The following is a 25,471-nucleotide window of genomic DNA, read 5'->3' on the forward strand; positions in this document are numbered from 1 at the left end:
GCAAAGGTCAACTCAGGCAAACAGGTAGGGTTCAGAACAGGACATCAGCTCATCTTCCTTTTTGGCAGGAGACCAGATACTCAAGGTTTCTTTTTTGTTTTTTTGTGTTTTGTTTTTTTTTTTGCCTCTGCCAAAGTCTGACTCACCTCAACTTAACAGCAATTATCAGATCACCTGTGCAACATTATTTAAATTTTGTTTGTTGTAGTCCTATTTTTTTTTAACCATGAGATTCATTTATTGCTGAGAAGATGCCTTCTATGCCAACTTCACTTGTGGATTTTTAAAAAAATTATCAATATTTTATGCTGGTTGCAATTGGCGCGCTCCGGATTTCTACCTCAACTCCCATAATTTCCCAGCCATCTATCTTTTCTTTCTCAGCAGAGACCTATATTCCTTCAATCACTACCTCTGAATTACAATATATATCTCCATTTTAAATCTTTACAGTGAGACAATAAAGAGCAATTTTCTTACAAAAGGTCTGTAGCTTGTTTTAGAGAGTTTATCCCAGGCCACAGGTATTTGCTTAATGAAGCTCTAACATACCAATAATTGTGAGAGGGATCTTGGAGTCTTAGTGGACAACCAGCTGAATATGAGCCAGCTGTGTGCAGCGGCAGCCAAAAATGCCAATGCAATCTTAAATTGCATTAACAGAGGGATACAATCAAGATCAAGGGAAGTGCTAATACCACTCTATAAAGCCTTATTAAGACCACACCTAGAATACTGCATCCAGTTTTGGTCACCACCGGCTGGGGAATTCTGGGAGTTGAAGTCCACAAGTCTTAAAGGTCCAAAGTTTGGAGACCTTTGGCCTAGGACTTCAAACCAGGGAAGCAAGAATCCAAGTTTTTATTAGAATTTAATAAAATAATTATTGATTAAGAATTCACCCTTCAAAACAAAGAAATAAAATTTTCCATCCTTACCTGGATCTGGTGGTGCACAGGTACAGGAATAAAGCGTAATTTCGTTCACTTTAAAATGGGAATTGATGGGGTAATAATCGGCGAGTTTGATCATCTTCTTGAAGGCATCATAGATGAAGATGAAGCTGATCAGAGACGAGAAGCCTTCTTCCGTGAACCGGGTGAAGTACTGAACTAAGAAGCTAGCATCGGTGGCCACCAAGATCAAACAGAGGAAGGCCGACCACAAGCCAATCCAGAGACGGAACTCCAGATAATCAAAGCCATTGTCTCTGCAAAGGAAGAAGCCAAGTGGGATTGAAAATAAAGAAAATAAACGAGGGGGAAATAGCATACACCTATTTAAATGGTATGCAGGTTCTTGACTTATAACCTTTCGTTTAGTGACCGTTCGAATTTGACTTATCAGCCTTTTCCATACCACTGTTGCAAGTATGTCCATGGTCATCTGATCAAAATTCAGATGTTTTTCAAGAAGAGATTCGACTGCCATTTGTCAGAAATAGTTTCCTGCTTGGGTGGAGGGTTGGACTAGATGACCTACAAGGTCCCTTCCAACTCTGTTAATATATTTTTAAAAAACTGGCTCATATTTAAAGGTGCTTTTCAAGAGGCAAAGAAGAGACATTTTGTTTCTTCAGTCAGAACTGAAGAAGTGTTCTGCCCTAGGCTCCCTTAAAAAGCAGGAGGCAGGAATTGTCCCAGCAAAACCTCTTTTATTTACACGACTGTGAATTACTGTATTTTTCGGAGTGTAAGAGGCCCTGGAGTATAAGGCGCACCTTAGTTTTTGGGGAGGAAAATTTTTAAAAAGCTGATTGGGAGGTGGATCAGCCTCCCGGAATATCCCGAATCAGCTGTCTCCAGAGGTGAATTTTAGCAACAGATTTGTTGGTTGTGAGCTCTGTGCCTTGTTTCTTTTTTGCTTTTTTTTTCTGCCTCTGAAACTTCGTTTCAGAAAAAACTTTTTTTCCTCCCTGTGAAAGCCTCTTAAACAGCTTCAGAAAAAAAGCCTCTGAAGCTCTGTTTGGGGGCTTCTTTTCTGAAGCTTCATTTCTGATGCTTTTTTCAGCCTCTGAAACCTCCGTTTGAGAAGCTGGGTGGGGCTACATTCAGAGTATAAAACGCACCCAAATTTTCACCCTCTTTTTTGGGGGGGGAAAGGCGCGTCTTATACTCCGAAAAATACAGTACTTTCATTCACGGTCAGCAAGGTTTGTCCAAACAGTTTTTCAAAGGAATATTTATCAACACAGACCTTATCTCGCTTGGCAAGCTGCCACGAAACTTGTTTCCAAACGCAGAGTAAGGCAAAACTTGGCACAGAGTCTCTTAAAGTCACAAACAGAACTTTTCACTCTTGCAACTACTGACCGAACGAAGTTTCCTGCAAAAGCCCCCTCCCCGTTCGCTCTTCTTTTGTTTCCTATGGGAGGGGCCAATCATCTCCAAGGTGTGACTTTACTTTCAAGTCAACCCTGCTTTCTGAATTGTTCTTGTCTTCTGGCAGCTCTGCGCATGTGCACATTGGGAACGGGCTCCAGCTGTTCCTCTGTCTCATTGCTGCCTATCTCTCTCTCTCTCTCTCTCCCTCCGACGCAGAGCCCTCGTCCGAGCTTTCCCCGTCCTCCAGGACTGGCCCAAGTTCCTCCCCAACCTCCTCACTGTCTAACTGCTGCCAGCTCTGCTTCAAAGAAAAAATGAGGAAGCTTCAAAGAAAAAATGAAGGAAGTCCAGCTGCCTTTTTGCAAAAAAGCACCTTTGGGACAACCATGACCTGGATGATTGAGAACCTCCGTAAATATTTGACTCATATTTATGACGGTTGCAGTGTCCCGGGGTCCTGTGATCACTTTTTGTGACCTTCTGAAAAGAAAAGTCAATGAGGAAGCCAGATTCACTTTACAACCAGATAACAACTGCAGTAATTCCCTTAACAATTGTGGCAAGAAAGGTCGTAAAGGGGAACAAAACTCACTTTAACAACTGTCTTGCTTAGCAACGGAAATGTGGGGCTCAATGCGGTTGTAAATCAAGGACTACCTGCATTATTTATTTTCGGGAATAACTAGTCATTCCGGAATTGAGGTCCTTCAGAAGGGCAGACTTGTGGGCCAACTTTTCTGGAGGACGCTTCTAGAATAGGTTGCTGTACATTTTTCTATCAGAAGCCCCCATGATATCACCAGCCCCTCTTCCTTTCAGACTTACTTGCTAAAGTTAAATAAAAGTCGTTCAAAGACCAAAACGGGACCGGTGCTGCTCAGAATAGTAAGTGGCTGGCCGGCAAATAGACAAAAAACAGCTCCTGTAACGGCTGTGCCCAAAAAGCTCTCCAACACCCCCTAGATGCAAAAAAACACAAGCAAATACATCCACAATCATTAAATTCGTTCCCACTCCAGTGTTTTAAATACCCAGCATGTCCCACCCAGAGAAGAATGGACAAATCTGGAAGCAAACTTCTTTTTTTTCCATTCCTGGAAAGCAAAATCTGTAAGGTTATTATGAGATCCCCTATTGTAACACTGCAGTTTAGAGCAGGGGTGTCACACTCAAGGCCGGGGGGGGTCAGATCCAGCCTGCGGGGTGCTTAGATTTGGCCCACCCTGGAAACAGCAAAGGACCAGCCTGCAGTGCCTCTGCCAGAGAAAATGGAGCTCGGGAAGCTGCAACGGCCTCCTGCAACCCTCTGCCAGCATAAATGGAGCTCAGGAGGGCCGAGCAATGAAGATGATTAGGGGGCTGGAGCAGGGATGGGTTCTAATTTTTTTTACTACCGGTTCTGTGGGCGTGGCTTATTTTGTGAGTGTGGCTTGGAGGTCATGTGACTAGGTGGGCGTGGCTAGCTGGTCAGAGTCAATTCTGGAAGGTCCTCGCACTTACGACCAGTCCTCGCACTTACGACCCGACTCATTTGTTTGCTTTTAACACTGATCAGCTGTAGGACGGCCCTTTGAAGCCCCGCGGCAAGAGTTTAAACAGTTTTTTTCCCTCTAGTCATCAGCTGGGACTCAGGAGGCAGCAATAGATTGGGGGTGGGACCAAATAAGAGGTAAGAATAACGTGGGTGGGAGGGGGGAGAACCGGTTCGGTGACGTCATATCGTCACCGCTACTGGCTCGGCCGAACCGGACCGAACCAGTAGGAACCTACCATTGGGCTGGAGGATAAAACATAGGAAGAACGGCTGCAGGAATGGGGTACATCTAGTCTAGTGAAAAAAAGGACCAGGGGTGAATGATAGCAGTGTTCTAATATCTGAGGGGCTGCCAGAAGAGGGGGTCAAGCTATTCTCCAAAGCACCTGAAGGCAGGACAAGAAGCCATGGATGGAAACTAATCAAGGAGAGAAACAACTTGGAACTAAGGAGAAATTTCCTGACAGTGAGAACAATTCATCAGTGGAACAACTTGCCTCCAGAAGTTGTGAATGCTCCAACACTGGAGGATTTTAAGAAGAGATTGGACAACCATTTGTCTGAAATGGTAGAGGGTTTCCTTGTTTGAGCAGAGGGTTGGATTAGAAGATCTCCAAAGTCCCTTCCAGCTCTGTTATTCCGTTACCAGTGAGAAGCTCCAAAGGTCTCCCTCCTTGACAACTCCTGAAGAAATCCCTGTATTTATGACCCCAAACACCCCCTTCCAGATATGAACGCTTTCATACACAGAGCCAGAATTTCCATCACTAAGCAAGGCGGTCGTTGAGTGAATTGTGCCTGCGCCAAAGGTGCTTTTTCAAGAGGCAACTGGACTGTCTTGTTTGGAGACGGCAAAGTCCACATTTTTGGACAGAGGGGACTGCTGGTTTGAAAGAGGGGTCAAAGAGGCCATCTGTGTCAAAATTGAATAGGCCTCTCTCAACAGAGCGGGAGGGATACCACATCATCTATCTCCTGCTTACAACACAGTCCTTTCAGCAGTTCCAAGAAGGCTCCACACCCATTATCACCACGCAGGTGACCCTGAGGGCAGAGACAAACCTCCAAGTGGCCTCAACAACTCTCAAAAAGAGCCTGTGGCAAGAAAGTTCATATAGTGGGGCTAAGTTCACTTAACAATCGTCTTGCATGGCAACAGAAATTTTGCAGTCCATTGTGGTCGTAAGTGGAAGACTACCGGTATTCTTCATAGTGACGTCCAAATTTTGGCTAATAGGTTTGGCCCAGTGAAATTTCATTTATTTGTAGGAAACCGGTCAAAAAACAACAACACTCAACAATCTCCTTTAAAGATTAAATGGTACTTTCATTTCCTTTCTGAAAGCTGCTCTTTTTATCATCCCCCCCCCTATTTTTTTATCCTTGTAGTTATTTTTGACTTTTATGATTCATATTTATTGTGTTTATTCAGTAGCCTCTGGGGCGTTTACATTAAAATACAGGACCGGGACTCTGTCTATAAATAAACAGATAAATCTAGCATTCGGTTCAAACCATTTAACATATTTGTATGTTAAATAACAGAAAGAAGACAGTTTTTGTGGAAGCACTAAACTTTGATTCAAGCCAGCCCCACAAGCCAAAACTACTTGCATCACAACCAAACCAAAAACAGCCTGTAGTACAGTGGACTAGAGCACTGTTATTAATATCTGCTGCTTGCAATTACTGCTAGTTTGAATCTCACCAGGCTCAAGGTCGACTCAGCCTTCCATCCTTTCTAAGGTGGATAAAATGAGGACCCGGTTTGTGGGGGCAATAAGCTGACTTTGTATAAATATACAAAAGTATGAAGGCTATTGCTTAACGCATTGTAAGCCACCCTGAGTCTCCGGAGAAGGGCGGCATATAAATTAAAGCAAAAAAAAAACAAAAAAAAAAAACATCCTCTCTATCTGCATGAGCCAAAACACTGGACAAGCAATGAGAGTTTCTGTACCCCAGTGGCTAAGACGCTGAGCTTGTCGATCGAAAGGTTGGCAGTTCAGCGGTTCGAATCCCTGGTGCCGCATAACGGGGTGAGCTCCCATGACTTGTCCCAGTTTCTGCCAACCTAGCAGTTCGAAAGCACGTAAAAAATGCAAGTAGAAAAATCGGGACCACCTTTGGTGGGAAGGGAGCAGCGTTCCGTGCGCCTTTGGCGTTGAGTCATGCCGGCCACATGACCACGGAGACGTCTTCAGACAGCGCTGGCTCTTCGGCTCTGAAACGGAGATGAGCACCGCCCCCTAGAGTCGGGAACGACTAGCACATATGTGAGAAATCTATCATGCAGCATTTCAAATTATATTTGAAAAGATACTATTCCAGGCTGCCACAAAGAAGAGGGGGTCAACTTATTCTCCAAAGCACCTGAAGACAGGACAAGAAGCAACGGATGGAAACTAATCAAAGAGAGAAGCAACCTAGAACTGAGGAGACATTTTCTGACAGAACAGTTAATCAGTGGAAAAACCTGCCTCCAGAAGTTGCGGGAGCTGGGTCAGATCATCACAGAACACTGCTTGTGTGTGTGTGTGTGTGTGTGTGCGGGGGGGGGGAGGTCGAAAGCCCTACTAAGCAGGTGTATACAAAAGTATGAAGGCTATTGCTTAATGCATTGTAAGCCGTCCTGAGTCTCCGGAAAAGGGCAGCATCGAACTGCTTGGTTGGCAAGAACTGGGACCAATTGATGGAAGTTCTTTCTGTCATGGGGCTCGGACTCTCGGGTTTCGAACTGCCAAGCAGTCAACCATTCAATGGTCTTGTGACTCAGCGTCCTAGCCACGTGAGCCACCGCAGCTCCTTGCGGTGTGGGATGAGACTTCCGGCAAAGGTGTGTTGCCCAATTCCATCCCGTTGAAAATGGCTTCTTCAAAAACGTGAGCCCACCTGCATATTTTCTGTCGCATCACCCAGCAGGCCTCCAAAAGTGATGGCGTTGGTTATCGTCGCCAGGTAAATGAAGAGAATAGCCGAGAGGGCTTGGATGTTGAAGGCATCGTAGAAGTCGCTGGCAAAGAAAGGGGCCTTCCTTTTGATGTCTTTGATTAAACCCCCAAAAAATCTAAAAAGAAGAAGAAGAAGAGGTTTCACACTGACATTAGTCCATGGGGCGAAGGAGAGCTTGAAAATAGCACCCCAAAACATAATTCGAGGGCTGTTGTAATGGCTTCCCTAAAGAAGGATGTGAGTTAAAAACGATCTGAAGGAGAACTTTGATTTAAAAAAAACCCAGATCATTTACAGGTAGTCCTTGATTTATGACTGCAGCTGAGCGTAGAATTACAATGGTAAGGTATTGCAGTCGTCAATCAAGGCATCATGTCATCAGACTTGATTTTTTTTTGTAGCATTTTGGCAACATTTGTTAAGTAAAGGCAGCAGCTGTCAAGTAAACACCATGCTCAATTAAATGAATCTGTTTTCCTCAATGGGAGGTTGTTTGTTTTTTTCTTTTTTCTTTTTTCTTTTTTTGCTGGAAACTGGATGTAAACGCTGGGAACCGGCATAAGATGTCACAAAAATCAGGGTCACGTGATCACACTGCAAATGGACGTGAAAGTGAGCCAATTGCCAAACGCCCAAAATGCAATTGTCAGGGTTCTGACAGATGCCCTAATTAAATCATGAGCCTCAAAACAAGCTTCAAAAAAAAAATATCCAGTTATTTATTAGGAGCTTCATGGTTCCCAAATGAAGCCAACTCCAACCCTACGTAATTTACGGTCCCAATCATGACCCTGTTTCCCCCCCTCCCTCCAGGATGTGTCATCAATCACAACCAACAACGGAGCAATTTCGTGGGTTGTAGAGATCACTCCCCTGTGGCCGCTGTGGGTAACCCTGGGAGACAGCCTTGAGAAAGATATGCCTGGAATGTGCTCCTGTCTTTGGCTGCTGTGCTGCTTCGCCTGTTTCCCATCCCCCTTGCCTATGACAACTCAAGGGCAGGCCAGGGATGCTTGGCGAGTTGACAGCAATCACATGACAGGGGATGTATGTGTGCAGTTGTTGTAACTCCCAAAACAGATTCTAAATAGTTCTAGGGAGGTCTGTTGTAACTTCAAATGGTGGTTAAGCAATTGGTTATAAGTCGAAGACTACCTGTATAACACACTAGCGAAGATATGAACTTTTGTCCCTTACTTGCCAGTTCGCTGCAATTCCTCACAGTCCCCGTGACCCCCTCCTCCATTTCCTCCCTCGTGAGGGGTATCTCCATTCATCTGGACATTCTCGCTACCTGCGTACAGGTTTTTCCTGGATGGACAGAATGAGAACAGAACTGAATGTGCACATTCGTTGCAAACGTCGCACAAACACAAATAACCAGGCATGTGTACTTAAGCCTTCGGTAATCTTCAGAAATTACGTTTGGTCTTAATAGGTAATATGAACTAACCTGTCCTGTGTTCAGAAACACTGGGCTCCAATACTGATGCATTTTAGTCATATTATTTTTTAAAATTATCTAGTTAGGGCTTTTAATTTTCCTAACATTTCCCTTTTAATGGACATCACCATGGGTCAAGGAATGGTTTGTGAAATAATAAAAATTATATATACATATACATATACATATACATATACATATACATATACATATACATATATATACATATATGTTTTCTGAGGTTTTCGCGGGTGTTTGTATGTAGGTCTTTGGTTATTCGGGTTTTCTCCCGTGTCTTGGCAACGTTTCGACGAAGTCTCATTCGTCATCTTCAGGCTGGTGTTCTCGGCTTCAGCACGAGAGATCACTCCCCTGCGGCCGCTGTGGGTAACCCTGGGAGACAGCCTTGAGAAAGATATGCCTGGAATGTGCTCCTGTCTTTGGCTGCTGTGCTGCTTCGCCTGTTTCCCATCCCCCTTGCCTATGACAACTCAAGGGCAGGCCTTGATTTTCCTAATCTTTTAACTTAACTTAAACAATAATTAACTTAAACAGTGACGCAGTGGTTAGAGTGCAGTACTGCAGGCTACTTCTGCTGATCACCGGCTGCCAGCAGTTTGGCAGTTCAAATCTCACCAGGCTCAAGGTTGACTCAGCCTTCCCTCCTTCCGAGGTCGGTAAAATGAGGACCCAGATTGTTGGGGACAAAAGGATGGCTCTGTAAACCGTTCAGAGAGGGCTGTAAAGCAGTATATAAGTCAAAGTTCTATTGCTATTGCTATAAGCAAAATCCATGCCACAAAATCTGTGATGACAACGGCATTGCCATAAAGCAATTTTTTTTTTTTTTCATTTTGCGGATGACTGGAAGGTAAAATAATCCATAGATTTTATATGTGATGGAAGTTGTTTTGTGACTCTGGGTGGTGGGGGTTGTGATATAAAAAAAGAACAGCAACTCTAAAATCCACACCTTCCATATGGCATTGCAGAATCCTATGGAGAAGTAACTTTGTGAGAGTTCAGGAATAAACTGTTCTGCTCTTAAGGATGTTGTCATTATTTTGAATCAGTCGCTTGCTTTTCCTCGATGCTTTATCTACTATTTTTTTTTCCTTCACTTTTCCCAAGAAGGAAAGATCTGGGCATAGGACCTGATTTTTTTTAGAGCCATTACATTTATCACCTTTTAAAGGTCAATGCCACCTTCCATCCTCAATATCAAGATTGTTAAGGAATCTGAAACAGATATCCTGGAGAAGACAGTATCATCCTCTTCTTCATCCAACCAGTTCATGTAACACATATTAAGTCTACTATTTATCCAGCCATCAGATTATTAATGAACAAGATCTATCCATCCATCTATCTATCTATCTATCTATCTATCTATCTATCTATCTATCTATCATCTATCTATCTATCTATCATCTATCTTCATCTAACTATCCATCCTCCCTCCCTCCAGCTATCCATCCCTCCATCCATCCAGCCATCCATCCAGCTATCCATCCATCCATCCATCCATCCATCCATCCATCCATCCACCCATCCAGCTATCCATCCATCCATCCCTCCATCCATCCAGCTATCCATCCATCCAGCAATCCAGCTATCCATCCATCCATCCCTCCATCCATCCAGCTATCCATCCATCCAGCAATCCAGCAATCCATCCAGCTATCCATTCATCCATCCAGCTATCCATCCAACTATCCATCCATCCAGCTACCCATCCATCCAGCTATCCATCCAGCTATCCATCCATCCATCCATTCATCCCTCAATCCATCCAGCTATCCATCCAGCTATCCATCCATCCCTCCAGCTATCCATCCAGCTATCCAGCTATCCATCCATCCATCCATTCATCCCTCCATCCAGCTATCCATCCATCCATCCATCCATCCACCCATCCAGCTATCCATCCATCCATCCCTCCATCCATCCAGCTATCCATCCATCCAGCAATCCAGCAATCCATCCAGCTATCCATCCATCCAGCAATCCAGCAATCCATCCAGCTATCCATTCATCCAGCTATCCATCCAGCTATCCATCCATCCATCCATTCATCCCTCCATCCATCCAGCTATCCATCCAGCTATCCATCCATCCCTCCAGCTATCCATCCATCCAGCAATCCATCCAGCTATCCATTCATCCATCCATCCATCCAGCTATCCATCCAACTATCCATCCATCCAGCTATCCATCCAGCTATCCATCCATCCAGCAATCCATCCATCCATCAATTCATCCATCCATCCATCCATCCAGCTATCCATCCAACTATCCATCCATCCAGCTATCCATCCATCCATCCAGCTATCCATCCATCCATCCATCCATCCATTCCTCATCCCTCCCTCCCTCCCTCCCACCCTCCAGCTATCCATCCATCCATCCATCCATCCATCCATCCATCCATCCATCCTCCCTCCTCCCTCCCTCCCGCCAGCTATCACACAGGATAGAACTCCATTACCTTTTGTCAGAAGATGGCAGAGACTTGGGGGGCTCTATCCTTATGGCAGGATCCCACTCCCCAGGAGGAAGCACAATGACTTCGTCCAGGAATTCATCAATCCCAGCGATCAGATCCTGCCTGTCTTTGGCTTTGTAGGCTATGTCGTGAAATACCTATAAAGGGATGAATGAAGAAGTGGTCACAGGCAGAAGGAAAAAGCCATCTAGATATTTTTGCATATGCAACTATATGCATCCTATTTATGTAACACCCATCTATTTGTCCAGGTAAAGCCTTCCCTATCGATAAAAGAATTATTTGTAACTCAAGGTTAAAATGAGGGGTTCCCTGGTATTGTCTGAGCTTGATTGTTTTCTTGCAGACGTTTCATTGCCCAACTAGGGAACATCATCAGTGTTAGTAAGGAATGGGGTTTGTTTTCCATTTATATTCCTAACAGGGCAAGACACTAGAATATAAATTGAGAGCAAACCCCATTCCTTATTGATGATGTTACTTAGTTTGGGTAAACCTCTGCAAGAAAACAACCAAGCTCAGAGAGCACCAAAGACTTCACAGTCCTCCTCCTCCACTCCACAAATCCCACTCCCATCTAGCACTGATGACATCATCTAGTTTGGTAATGAAACGTCTGCAAGAAAACAACCAAGCTCAGAGAGCACCAAGGACCCTTCAAACCTTCAGTACCTACTCTGACCAATAGTCTTCCAAGTTTAGAGAAATGCAGATTTCCTATCACTTGCTACGTGAGCATTTGAACTCAACATGTGCCCTCTACTATCTTAAGGCCATATCCAATCCACCAAATCTCTTTTTTTTTTGGTCCCAAGGAACTCCCTTCAACCACACCACCAAATTTCCTATGTACAGATGAGCATTTTGTAAGTATGTGTGTGTGTGAAGGCAGACTTGTGGTGGCTCCAGAGAAGATGAGCCACCACTGAGAAGGCGTCAAGGAAAGAAATTTGCCTGCAGTTTCCCCACCCCACCCCCCACCCCACAAAGTGATCAAATTCAAACTTCAAGGAAGAGATCTTTGATAAAATTCCCATGAGCAAAAGCTGATGTTGTAACTTCACTGAGTTGGGAATGAGTCAACGGCTTGGCAGGTGTGAATATTCCACTTTTGTTTGTATGATCATCTTCCCATCTCTCCCTCACTTCCCACACTTCAAATAAAGCCAAGATTAAGCCAATACTTAAAGAACTGACTGAGTGCGGTATAAAGACTATAAACTCTAAAGATCCATGGGAGGGAACCCTTAACACTTCCAAGTAGAGTGGAGTGGAGTGGAGTGGAGTACAATAGGGATAGGGATAGGGATAGGGATAGGGATAGGGATAAGGATAAGGATAAGGATAAGGATGAGCTGGGGTGGGGTGGGGTGGGGTGGGGTGGGGTGGGGTGGGGTGGGGTGCGGTGGGGTGGAGTGGAGTGGAGTGGAGTGGAGTGGAGTAGAGTAGAGTAGAGTAGAGTAGAGTAGAGTAGAGTAGAGTAGAGTAGAGTAGAGTAGAGTAGAGTAGAGTAGAGTAGAGTAGAGTAGAATAGAAGCAGAACAGAACAAGAATAAAACAGAACAGAACAAAACTGGAAGGGACCTTGGAGGTCTGCTAATCCAGCCCCCTGCTCAAGCAGGAGAACCTATTCCTGTGATGGCGAACCTATGGCACGCGTGCCACAGATGGCACACAGAGCCATATCTGTGGGCACGTGAGCGTTGCCCTAGCTCAGCTCCAGCACGCATGCGTGCACCGGCCAGCTGATTTTCGGGCCTTCCAAGCCCACCGGAAGTCAGGAAACGGGCTGTTTCCGGCCTCTGGAGGGCCTCCGGGGAGGGGGGGGGAGACTGTTTTCGCCCTCCCCATGCTCCTAGAAAGCCTCTGGAACCTGGGGTGGCTGACAAACCGGGCCCACCGTACCATCGCGTGCCAAAAGCGGGGGGGGAGCACCAGGGGGGGCCCGTGCGCATGTGCGGGGGCGGGACGCATTAAATTATGGGTGTGGGCACACAGGCATGTGACACACACACACCCGCCCCCCCCCCCTTTTGGCACGTGACGGCAAAAGGGTTAGCCATCCCTGACCTATACCATTTCAGATAAGTGACCAGTCTAGTCTCTTCTTAAAAACCTATCATTTCTGAAGGAAAGCATTAAAAGATTAGCACATTGTGGTGTCGAGGAGACTACGAGCCTATCAGCACAAAGGAAAAATTACCTCATCCGACATCAACGTGGCAATAGATCGACCGATTTCGTGGTAGGATTTTGCTTTGCCTTTTGGGCCCAGCAAAATGAACAGGAACCTGAACCCCAGGAAGAAAGCCAGCGTTATTATCATCTGCAAATCCACATACATTTTTTTTTTATTGAGAATGTTTACTTAAGCAACTACAAAGAAAAAATATGAAAAAGAGGGAATGGCTAGATAAGAGAAGGCCTAGTCTCCAGCCGCATAATGGATGGAGAATAGAGGTTCAGAAGGGGCTGTTCTGAAATTCTCAGGCTGTAAAGAATAGAGAGTAAGATTTGTACTTTTGGACTTGCAAGAATTCTGTTAATATAATCTTGCAATGAATAGAATTATTTCATCTGGCTTTGTTTCCTGACTGATCTACCTGTGTGTGAAGGCTGACAGTTTGGTGACGGGAAATAATTTCAAAGAGAAGCAAGAGTCTCACGGTTTCTTTGCAGCAGTGAGCAGTGATACCTACAAATTAGCCCATATGACCATCCAAGACAGAATAACAGAGTTGGAAGGGACCTTGGAGGTCTTCTAGTCCAACCCCCTGCCCAGGAAGGAAACCCTACACCACTTCTGACAAATGGTCGTCCAACATCTTCTTAAAAACTTCCAGTGTTGGAGCATTCACAACTTCTGGAGGAAAGTTGTTCCACTGATGAATTGTTCTAACTATCAGGAAATTTCTCCTTAGTTCTAAGTTGCTTCTCTCCTTGATTAGTTTCCACCCATTGCTTCTTGTCCTGCCCTCAGGTGCTTTGGAGAACAGCTTGACTCCCTCTTCTTTGTGGCAGCCCCTGAGATATTGGAAGACTGCTATCATGTCTCCCCTAGTCCTTCTTTTCATTAAACTAGACATATCCAGTTCCTGCAACCGTTCTTCAAGTTTTAGCCTCCAGTCCCCTAATCATCTTTGTTGCTCTTCTCTGCACTCTTTGGAGAATAGCTTGACTCCCTCTTCTTTGTGGCAGCCCCTCAAATATTGGAACACTGCGACCATGTCGCCCCTAGTCCTTGTTTTCATTAAACTGGACATACCCAATTCCTACAATTTTTTCTTCATAGGTTTTAGCCTCCAATCAGACATTCCAGCTGATGTGCAGCTGTCACATAAACATTTATTCAATCTCTCCAGGTAGGGATATCACAGCCATGTGATACACTCATGGCCATAAGCTTTGCACAGGAGGGTTCTTTAGATTAAAATTAACGACTTCCTTCTCAAGAAACAAATTCCCTTACCTTCTTCCTCATTTTATTGCAACGACAAATTTCAGTGGTATTGGCGAATAACTACTATGCAAATACTTGCTATTTGCTTATGTGTGCAATTCTGGGAGAAATAAAAGCTTTTCCTGCGATACCTTGCAGAAGCCAATGGCGTAAATTATTTATTTTCAATCGGCTAATTAGAACTGCCATATAAATAAATAAAGAGGTTTCTGAAGAGGGCAAATGGCTATATTGCAGCAAAGTAAATGCCATGGTTTGTTTTGTTTTTTAAATGAGAGCAAAGAGCAAACTCAACATGAGGGAAATTAATATTTCTACAGACAGCTGCATTAAAATCAACATTAATCTTCCCAGAACAGACTTCCTCATGCTGGCTGACACGTCCATGGAGACTTTCTGGAAAACTTGAGGAACTACTGGATTAATATTAGAACATGGCTAGAAGAAATGATACAACACTTTATTGATTTAAAACCTGAACTGTTCCTATTGCGTATCTTACCAGAGAAATATAGTAAAGAGAATACTTATTTGATTATACATATTGTAACTGCAGCGAGAATTGTCTTTGCGCAAAATTGGAAAGCAGAGAAAATCCTTTTAGAGGGAGAAGTAATTAAGAAAATATTGGAATGTGCAGAAATGAATAGATTAACAATGGTAATTCAAGAAAAGGAAGAATCAGAGTATTTTAAAGTATGGGGGCAATTATATCAATGGTTAGAGAAGATATATATATATATATAAATTTAGATAATTGATGAATTAATATAAACATAAGAAATTTGGGAAGAATGATGTAACAATTTAAATGAAAATATAAAGGTATGATAGAAATATAATATGAAAATGACGGAGGAGGGAGTAGAAGACACAAAATATGTACTCGAATGAAACCCTGAATGATTAAGGATGAATTGTTTGTTTGCATGTCTGCTTGTTTAAAAAAAATAATAACTTTTTTAAAAAAAGTTTTCCAGAAACTCTCCATGGAAAATATCATGGCTTATTAAAGCAATCACTGGATTGCAGGTTCATTTTTAAACTTTAAATGTAATTTAAAAAAAAAATACACAGCAACAGATAGAAAAAAACTCGTTTACCGAGTAGGTACGGGGACCTCTGTCAGAGCGCCAAGCATGACTGCTTGCTGCAACCGCACGAAGGCAATAAAAGGGTTTTCCAAAAAGTCGACTTCTCCAACCAGCACATTGGAGGCCTCAGCATCCCGAGGTAACTTCTTCATGAATTTGTTCTTCAGCTGAATGAAAAAAAGAGAAAAAAGGACGAATTTTTAAAGGACGAATCCTCCTTAGCATCAAACCAGAAAGCAACTTGCAGATGGTTTGTGGTTACCTTCAGTGGTGGGATTCAAATAATTTAAAAACCAGTTCTCTGCCCTAATGAATGGCTGGGTGGGCGTGGCCATGGTGGGCGTGGCCAGGGGGTAGGACAGGCAGCACTCGGCCTCCTAGGCCCAAAACGGGCCACGGGGGGGGGAGGTTGCGGCCCGGCCCCCTGCAGCCTGTTTTTGCTCCCAGGAGGCTGCAGAAAGGCCTACTAGACCCAAAATGGGGCACAGGGGGTGGGGGGGTTGTGGCCCGGCCCCCTGCAGCCCGTTTTTGCTCCCAGGAGGCTGCAGAGAGGCCAAGGCCCAAAAGGGGGCATGGGGGAGGTAGCATCTCTACAGCCAGCATCTCTACAGAAAAGAACTCAATACAAAGCAAAGAATGATGGAGAAATTGCTGTCATAAATAGCTGAAGCCACACAGAAGTCTTTCCTGCATGCCGGAGAGGCAGACCAGAGAAAGAACACAGTCTCTCAAGTCTGTTGCACATTTCCCACATGAACTGCAGGCAACAATCACACCAACTGTCAATCATGAGGGCCATCTGGAAGAGACAAGTGAAATATAACTCTACCGTTCCCTGATCCATTATTGATGGAAACTGCATAATAAATTATCTGACCTGATCTGGTAAATTGGATGGATGCAGAGGCTTATAGAATAGAGGATGGAGACAAACAAGAAGTTCCACTTGGTACTTTATTGAAAAATAAGTACAGACGAGAGAGACTATAGCTGTAATTATTCATCCCGTCCCCAACCAGCCAATACTCCTGCAGGGAAATGCCTATTATAATATTATAATGAAAGAGTCATAATCTTTTATTGTAATTTCATTGTAACGAAAGATGATTAGGGGGCTGGAGGCTAAACATAGGAAGAATGGTTGCAGGAACTGGGTGTGTCTAGTTTGATGAAAAGAAGCACTAGGGGAGACATGATAGCAGTCTTCCAATATCTCAGGGGCTGCCCCAAAGAAGAGGGAGTCAAACTATTCTCCAAAGCACCTGAGGGCAGGAGAAGAAACAATAGGTGGAAACTAATCAAGGAGAGAAGCAACCTAGGAGAAATTTCCTAACAGTGAGAACAATCAATCAGTGGAACAACTTGCCTCCAGAAGTTGTGAATGCTCCAACACTGGAAGTTTTAAAGAAAATATTGGACAACCATTTGTCTGAAATGGCATAGGATTTCCTGTCTGAGCAGGGGGTTGGACTAGAAGGCCTTCAATGTGCCTTCCAACTCTGTTATTATGAGTCAGGGACAGATATTTGAGGATACTGTTTTCCTCAATTTCTCATATCCCTCCAAAAAAAATGAATTCATGCCATATTATATGCCTTCAAAATAGCATTGCAACTAATATTGCTCTTCTCTGAATTGTCACGTCCAGTAGGAATCAAAATGCTGACTCTTTTAGGAAGAAACAAGGATTCTGAATTTTCACTTTGCAAACGGATTACAGCAGTTGACTTAGTGATGGTTTGAAGTTACAACAGCACTGAAAAAAGTGACTGATGACCATTTTTCACACGTACGACCGTAGCAGCATCCCCCTGGTCATGTGATTTACATTTGGATGCTTGCAAATTGGCTGATATTTATGACGGTTGCAGTGTCCCAGGGAGCCCTTTTGCGACCTTCTGAAAAGCAAAGATAACAGGGAAGCCGTTGAGTTTCACATAACAACTAATTTAACAACTTCGGTGATTCGCTTAACAAATGTGGCAAGGTAAGTCGTAAAGTGGGGCGAAGCTCCCTTAACAAATTTCTCGCTCAAGCAGATAAATGTTGGGCTCAACTGTGGTCGTGCGTTGAGGACTAGCTGTACCCTACTGCCTACCGACTTCCTTTCAGACAGGTGTGTGAAAAGGGCACCGTTTCGCAAAACTCCTTGCTTCATCGCTGGGGGTTAATCCAGGACACGAGAGCAAACACGGCCACTAACACTCATTGCCAGTGAATGAAAAGTTAGACAATCGCCAGTGCCGATGAGCGAAAGAAAGGCGAGGCTGAGTAAGTAAGGTCTTACACAACTCATAGGAGGAATAAGCTTCCCACAGCAGGAAATGGTGTCTACAGTTTTATTTGGCGAAGCGAGAGGTATTCTTCAACCAAGACAAGCACTTTATAAAACTTTAGAATTAGCGTGGACAAAATGAGGAGGGGGGGGTTGGAAACGGTCTTTCCTGTTGATATGGCAACCTGGGAGTCAGGAAAGCGCCACAAACACAGAGACAAGAGACTTCTGTCTACGATTCAGCTGGCCAAGGGCATCCAAACGTACTCTGCATCCTAAGCAGGTGTTCCCTGCAAAAACACCCTCCCCGCAAAAACAGAAACCCAATTCTCATGCATTTGGTTGGAGGACGGTCAGCTCGAATACAAATTTTCATCTGTGTCTGAAACTGAACGAAAAAGCATTTCCTCCCCTTTTTTCCCCCATCGACAGCCCCGTCCCATTCATTTCTGCAACTTCGTAGATTTAAAATATAAGCCGCTGGGGGAAGGTAGGAAGAGGCCACTGAGATTCACTTGGGGGGCAAAGGGGGGAGGGGGAAAGAAGGAGGTTTGTCAAGGATATGGAAACAAAGCCCAAAGAACGGAGCGCTTGGAGATTGGCAAAGCTTCTGGGGGAGGACGAGGGTCCAACTTCCTGTATAAAGAGTTCACCTAATCCTCAAAAATAAGAGACTGCGTTAACAAGGATCATTTGTGCATCTCTTCTGCTGGAAGATACTGGAGCCTGATGCTGTTTCCAAACAAACACAGAGGACACCTAACAGTCCCTTTTTGAAGACGAAAAATCCTGCAAGTCACAAAACACACACTTTTCACACACGCTCTCTTCTGAATTGAGGTCACTGCCTTCATGAGTCTCAAGGAATTTTTGTGAGATTTGCAACCTGCAGGACGGAAGTAAAAAACAAAACTCTTGCGGAAAGACTAACATTATCTATCTATCTGTCTGTCTGTCTGTCTGTCTGTCTGTCTGTCTATCTATCTCTCCATCCATCCATCCATCCACCTACCTACCTACCTACCTAATTTTTATCCTGACTTTATTACTTTATAAGTAACTCAAGGCAGCGAACATACCTAACATTCCTTCCACCCCTATTTTCTGAACAACAACAACCCTGTGAGGTAAATTGAGAGAGAGTTACCCAGCCAGTTTTCATGCCAAAGGCGGGACTAGAACACACAGTCTCCTGGTGATTGGCCCAAAAAGAGCCTTGGTAGTACAGTGGTCTAAGGCACCCTGTTATTAAGCTGGTTATTAAGACCAGCTGCCTGCAATTACTGCAGGTTCGAATCTCGCCAAGGCTCAAGGTTGACTCAGCCTTCCATCCTTTCTAAGGTAGGTAAATTGAGGACCCAGTTGTGGGGGCAATAAGCTGACTTTGTATAAATATACAAAAGAATGAAGGCTATTGCTTAGTACATTGTAAGCCGCCCTGAGTCTCCAGAGAAGGGCAGCATATAAATCAAATTAAAAAAAAATCACCCAGCCGTCTTTCATGCCTAAGGCAGGACTAGAACTCACAGTCTCCTGGTGATTGGCCCATAGTCACCCAGCTGTCTTTCATGCCTAAGGTGGGACTAGAACTCACAGTCTCCTGGTTTCTAACCCAGCATCTTAATCATTGCGCCAAACTGGCTGTCAATTTATCTTGGCCATAAATTATACCGCTACTTATAATTATGCCTTCACTTCCATCCATCCATTCATGTATACGAAGTTATCTTGCGAAGTAATCAGTAGCAGGATTCAAATAATTTAACAACTGGTTCTCTGCCCTAATGACTGGCTGGGTGGGCGTGGCCAGGGTGTGTGACAGGCAGTACTTGGCTTCCTGCACCCTGGGAGCAAAAATAGGCCACGGGGGGGGGACCGCCCCTCCATGCCCCATTTTGGTTCTAGTAGGCCTCCCTGCAGCCTCTTGGGAGCAAAAACGGGCCACAGGTGGAGTTCTGGAAGGGGAAGGGAGGGGCCTGTCAGCAATTTAAAACCAGTTCTGTTGAAGTGGTGCGAACTGGTTGAATCCCACCACTGGAAGTAAAATATAAATCTCTTCAGCTTGTGGCAACCTTTCCTTTCAACTCACTTACCGCATCAGCAATTCAACTCTATTTGTGGTAGAACTAAATAGGGAACCTCACTTCAAATTTGAGCAAGTGTAAATGCAAGCGAGAACAGCAGATCTATTTTCCCTGAAGATGAAAAGATGGGAAGCTTAGCAAGATAATGATAAGTTAACGAAGAATAGGGAAGGTTGTATAATAGTTGAACCTAGGTAACATATGCATATATAGCTATGCTTATCAGAGTCAGGAAGGGTGCCATGGTCTTTGTTAAAAAAAGATTACAAAAAAAAAAAAAATCCCCAGAAATAATGCCTATTTAAATTTCTTTAATGTTGACCTAGATAAAGGCTGAATTTGCCACTTCAAGCAGGAATGATATTTTAGATAAGGGCACTGAATGTTCCGGAAGGTCTGGACTTCACATCTGCCTAGTAGGTAGGAATGATTGACTACCACACTTAGAAAGAGCTCCTTAATTATGGGTAACTTCCATTGTTTTCTGACCAGCAAGTCCAATGGTGGTCAAGATGACATATTTCTCTACATGTCTTGAATTCTAGGCTTTCAGGAGCATGTTTGGTATTCCACCAGCACACCAAAACTTTGCTTCTGGTTGGGTTTCCACAAATAACCTCCTCCTCCTCCTCCTCTCATTTCTCTCCTCCTCCTCCTCCTCCTCCTCCTCTTTCTCTCTTCCCATTCCTCTCTTCCTCCCATTCCTCTCCTTCTCCTCTTCCTCCTCCCTCCTCGTCTTCCCATTCCTCTTTTCCTATCATTCCTCTCCTCCTCCTCTTTTTCCTTTTCCCATTCCTCTCCTCTTCCCATTCCTCTCCTTCTCCTCCCATTCCTCTCCTTCTCCTCTTCCTCCTCCCTCCTCGTCTTCCCATTCCTCTTTTCCTACCATTCCTCTCCTCCTCCTCTTTCTCCTCTTCCCATTCCTCTCCTTCTCCCATTCCTCTCCTTCTCCTCTTCCTCCTCCCTCCTCCTCTTCCCATTCCTTTCCTTTCTCCTCTTCCCATTCCTCTCCTCCTCACATTCCTCTCCTTCTCCTCCTCCCATTCCTCTCCTTCTCCTTTTCCTCCTCCCTCCTCCTCTTCCCATTCCTCTCTTCTTTCTCCTCTTCCCATTCCTCTCCTCCTACCATTCCTCTCCTCCTCCTCCTCCTCCTCCTCCTCCTCCTCCTCCTAATTCTATGATCTGAATCCCACCTTCTAAAATTAAAGCCCTGATTCTGTCAGGCTACCATTTTATAGCAGACTCTACCTATAATCTATTTGTTTCCATCATGTCAATGTCACTTGCCTTTATTTCACCAGTTGCAACCCTGACTTGTTTCCAAATAATCACACGTTCTTCCTTTCTTGATCGTGCCTAAGAGGCTTTCTGAAAATCAGAGTCTGAAACCTGATGATCAAAGCTAAACATTAAGATACTACAAAGCCGTTTCCCAGAAGTGCTGATAACTGAGTACATTTTTAATATCTGGCTGTCTTAATATTTTGGGAAGTGTTTTGTAGAAGGAGGAGTGCTAGACAGTGGAGGTGGGATTAAAAGAGGGATCAGTCTAGAATCCCTATGTAGCCACGAACAGACTAATTCCAGCCTCCCTTGAATTCCATGGACCCTGATCCAACTCCAAGCAGGTGTTATCCGTTAGTTGAAAATATTCCTGTGCACAGGCCTCAGGAGCAATCAATCAGTTTAACTGGACCTTCACGTGTGGACCTGATTTTTTGCGCCTGACATGTTTGTACATCTTATTTAAAGAATTGACTCCTTTCCTGCTGTTCTATTTAACAGCACAGCGTGTGGGATTCAGTGCTTTGCGCTTCGTTCACTCTTCATCCCCTGATAAATCACTATTTCATAATCGATCTTCAGTTTCTTAAGCATAACAAGCAAGACACTGAACGCCAGCCAAAGAGAAATTCTGACTGCAGTTACAGGAAGTCCTTGACTTACAACCACAACTGGGACTGGAATCTTGGTCACTGAGTGAAGCAGTCTTTAAGTGAGACCTCGGATTGTATGAAGAAAATCAGACAGAAAATGTTTAGTGCTATCGAGTGATATTGTAGGAGAAGACCAGGCTGGGCCTGTGGGAGGGGTGAAACACGTCATCAGTCTCGAGTCCTTTGCCAAGCGTCTGAATTCTGATCACATGGTCATAAGTCACCTTTTTCATTGCCATTGTAACTTAGAACGGTCACTAAATGAACTGTTGTAAGTTGAGGACTACCTGTACAAAATATCAGGTGGAAGGAGATGAACATCTCATACTACAGTGCATCTCCTGTGTTCCATAGAGCCAAATTAAGAATTATTTTAAAATTGATGCTTATTCATTTCAAAGGATCCAAAAGACAAGTACCTCTGCCCAAAAGTGAAATCTGAGTGAAAACTGAATTAAATTAAATTAAATTGCATTACAAAGTTTTTTAGCAGAATTTGGCTGAAATTAGAATAGATTAAAATAATCTATTAAATAATAGATTATAAATAATAAATTAGAAGAGGCAGAAGGACTGGTTAATGATTCAGATGAACACAGGTAAAATTATAAATAGAAATTTACTTCTCCAATAAAAGCAAATCAATAGCAAAAGCAATAGCACTTAGATTTATATACCGCTTAATAGTGCTTTACACCCTCTCTAAGCAGTTTAGAGTCAGCCTCTTGCCCCCAACAATCTGGGTCCTCATTTTACTGACCTCGGAAAGATGGAAGGCTGAGTTTACCTTGAGCCTGTCAGGATTGAACTGCCGAACTGCTGGCAGCCGGCAGTCAGCAGAGGTAGCCTACAGTACTGCATTCTAACCACTGTGCCACCATGGCTCTTTAATAAAAATAATTAAAAGTGCATCTAAACACAATGCATAAATATAAAAAAAAGTCAACCAAATAAACAGCTACAGCTAAAAGAGATATTCAACAGAGCTAGATGAGAAATACCTACTTAAAGCAAGGTTGCAATGGAACGGTATTGAGTGATGTTTAGAGAAAGAGAGTTGGATCGATCTGACAGTAACAGTTGGAGGTAAAAGAAGTCAGCGCGAGAATTCACAGGAAAAGGAGGTGACATGTCAACCCCATGAAAGGATGGGAGTTTCAGGACATTCAACCCCCAAGTCAAGAAAAAGTCATCCCTGAAAAGTATCTCTACAAATAATAGCAAAAGCAATAGCACCTAGACTTATATACCACTTTACAGCCTTCTCTAAGCAGTTTACAAAATCAGCATATTGCCTCCAACAATCTGGGTCATCATTTTACTGACGTCGGAAGGATGGAAGTTTGAGTCAACCATGAGCCGGTCAGGATCGAACTGCTGGCAATCGGCAGAATTAGCCTGCAATTGTTGTGGCCCGTCAGTGGCCAGAGGATCTGGCAGCAGATTTGGACAGTGAGGAGGTTGGGGAGGAACATGGGCCAGTCTTGGAGTCTGGGGAAGGCTCTGATAAGGGCTCTGCGTCTGAGGCAGAGAGGGGGCCAGGGCCGTATGCCAGTTATCAGCTGCCTTCTGAGTCAGTCATCAGTGAGGCAGAGGAACAGCTGGAGCCTGTTCCCAGTGTGCGCATGTGCAGAGTTGCCAGACGAAGGGAACAGCTAAAGAACAAGGGTCGACTTGGGAGTAAGGCTACAGGCCTTACTGTAAGGCTACGATGAATGTCCCCTCCCAAAGGGAATAAAAGAGGAGCAAAGGGGAGTGGAGTTTGCAAGAGACAATTAGTTCATTCCTGCATTCTTGCCAAGTATTGCATCATATGAAAGATATCAACCTGGCCACTCTCCAAGCCTGATAAAGGTCGGTAATTGTGAACTATCTTGAAAGACCTTGGGAGAGGAAAGACTTTGCTGGAGAGGAATTCACTGTAAATTAAATAAAAGGGGTTTATCGGGACAAGGATCCGGCTTCGTGCTGCTGGGGAAGCCTAGGTGAGAACAGCAATACCACAGCTCTATAAATAAGCTGTAACACATCATCTTAAACCCAAATCAAGCAAATCAAGTACTGTAATGGCTTCTTCAGATGACAACAAGCAACAGTTCTGGACTCTTTTTTCCCTTTTTGTCCTCACATTCTCATTCTTCTGGATCATAGACACTCTCGGTACCCCCCTTCAGAGGAGGACACCGATGGCCACAAAATTGAAGCTTACCTGCTCCTTGTCAGGTTTGTCAGAGATGTCGTTCAAACTAGAGGACGTCAAGTTTCTGGGTGTCAAAGCTGGACTACCTGAAAGTACAAGTGCCAAACCAATTAATACTACCGTTGTAATATGTTGAAGACGGAGAGAGGCTATAGCAATACCCGATTAAGATAACCTGATAATTACACAAACCTTGTTTGGAAACCTAGAATTAAAGAAGAACTTGAGTCAAGCTTGACTCTTGGTGACTATTTGGAAATGACCATGATTTTTCTCCAGATTCCAGGATTATTTTATTTTTTTTTAATTTCCCAGCTCTGGAATTTGCATGTGATCGTCCAGCAAAAGACTAATTAAGCCTAGCTTAGCTTCAAGTCGAGACAAGTTGGGCCAAGTATTGGCACTTGCTAACAAACGAATGTAAGACAATGACACCTATGTAGCCTGAACATAAACATAATTTCTAATCAAATGGAATATACAAGAGGATACTTATCTCATATAGCAGTCGTTAAAATTGTGCAAAAACATTAAAGATTCTTGGGACACATTAAAGACTGCAACTTTATTATTTATCGTTTAAGATGACCCTGTACTCCTGTTTTGGCTTAAAAAGTCTCCCTTTCGTTGTCACTGCCAAGTAAGCAGACATGGATCGACATCACTTCCTTACAGTATGATGGCTATAAAAGAGCTTTGTTGCAAGAGGGCCCCCCCCTTCCTTTCTAAGTCACAGACTTCCTAAAAACATCCCACGGATATCGTGTAAAATCAAGACGTGGGATCAAAATGGACATTGGAAAGTTCTTCTGTGCATGGCCAGTTTGTTTTTTGTCCATTCATCACAGTTGGTCAGGGAAAACATCCCAAGTGGAGAAGGAATGGCAGGACCTGGAGGTGGAGTTAAAACAAAGGCTCAATAAAAGAGAATATTTGTAATTCGGGGTTGAAATGAGGGGCCCTTGATGTTCTCTGAGCTTGGTTGTTTTCTTGCAGAAGTTTCATTACCCAGACTAGGTAACATCATCAGTGCATCAATCTAGTCTGCAAGAAAACAAGCAAGCTCAGACAATCCCAAAGAGGGATCAGTCTGGAATCTTTAAGTACCACAAGCTGTCTACATCCCCTGGAATTCCATTCAACCGTATCTAACTCTAATATGTACACTGAGAGTTTATGCACCGGAGACAAATTCCTTCTGTGTCCAATCACACTTGGCCTATTCTATTCTATTCTATTCTATTCTATTCTATTCTATTCTATTCTATTCTATTCTATTCTATTCTATTCTATTCTATTCCTATTCCTATTCCTATTCTATTCTATTCCTATTCCACTCCACATTTTCTGTTCTGTTCCTTTCCGTTCCACTCCATATTTTCTATATTCTATTCTATTCTATTCTATTCTATTCTATTCTATTCTATTCTATTCTATTCTATTCTATTCCTATTCTATTCTATTCTATTCTATTCCTATTCCACTCCACATTTTCTGTTCTGTTCCTTTCCGTTCCACTCCATATTTTCTATATTCTATTCTATTCTATTCTATTCTATTCTATTCTATTCTATTCTATTCTATTCTATTCTATTCTATTCTATTCTATTCTATTCCTATTCCTATTCCTATTCTATTCCTATTCCACTCCACATTTTCTG

At 43.5% G+C, this 25,471-nt stretch overlaps 1 protein-coding gene and 1 pseudogene across 7 annotated transcripts in view; one reads left to right on the forward strand and one right to left on the reverse strand.

The window, feature by feature from the left end:
- SLC4A4 (solute carrier family 4 member 4) overlaps positions 1–25,471 on the reverse strand; it is a 191,152-nt gene that overhangs the window by 43,188 nt on the left and 122,493 nt on the right. For all 7 annotated transcript variants that reach the window (XM_087875228.1, XM_034431263.3, XM_060687039.2 and 4 more), the window contains 8 exons: positions 23,820–23,896; positions 15,324–15,481; positions 12,964–13,051; positions 10,743–10,897; positions 8,008–8,121; positions 6,751–6,925; positions 3,150–3,283; positions 939–1,210 (listed from right to left, as the gene is read on the reverse strand). In XM_087875228.1, the coding sequence (XP_087731354.1) occupies positions 939–1,210; positions 3,150–3,283; positions 6,751–6,925; positions 8,008–8,121; positions 10,743–10,897; positions 12,964–13,051; positions 15,324–15,481; positions 23,820–23,896 (1,173 nt within the window). The remainder of the gene's footprint in view (positions 1–938; positions 1,211–3,149; positions 3,284–6,750; positions 6,926–8,007; positions 8,122–10,742; positions 10,898–12,963; positions 13,052–15,323; positions 15,482–23,819; positions 23,897–25,471) is intronic.
- On the forward strand, positions 8,434–10,685 carry LOC148112546 (uncharacterized; annotated as a pseudogene).

This window comes from Pantherophis guttatus, chromosome 8 (genome assembly GCF_059756535.1).
Source record: "Pantherophis guttatus breed Tessera chromosome 8, ASM5975653v1, whole genome shotgun sequence".
Lineage (NCBI taxonomy): Eukaryota > Metazoa > Chordata > Lepidosauria > Squamata > Colubridae > Pantherophis > Pantherophis guttatus.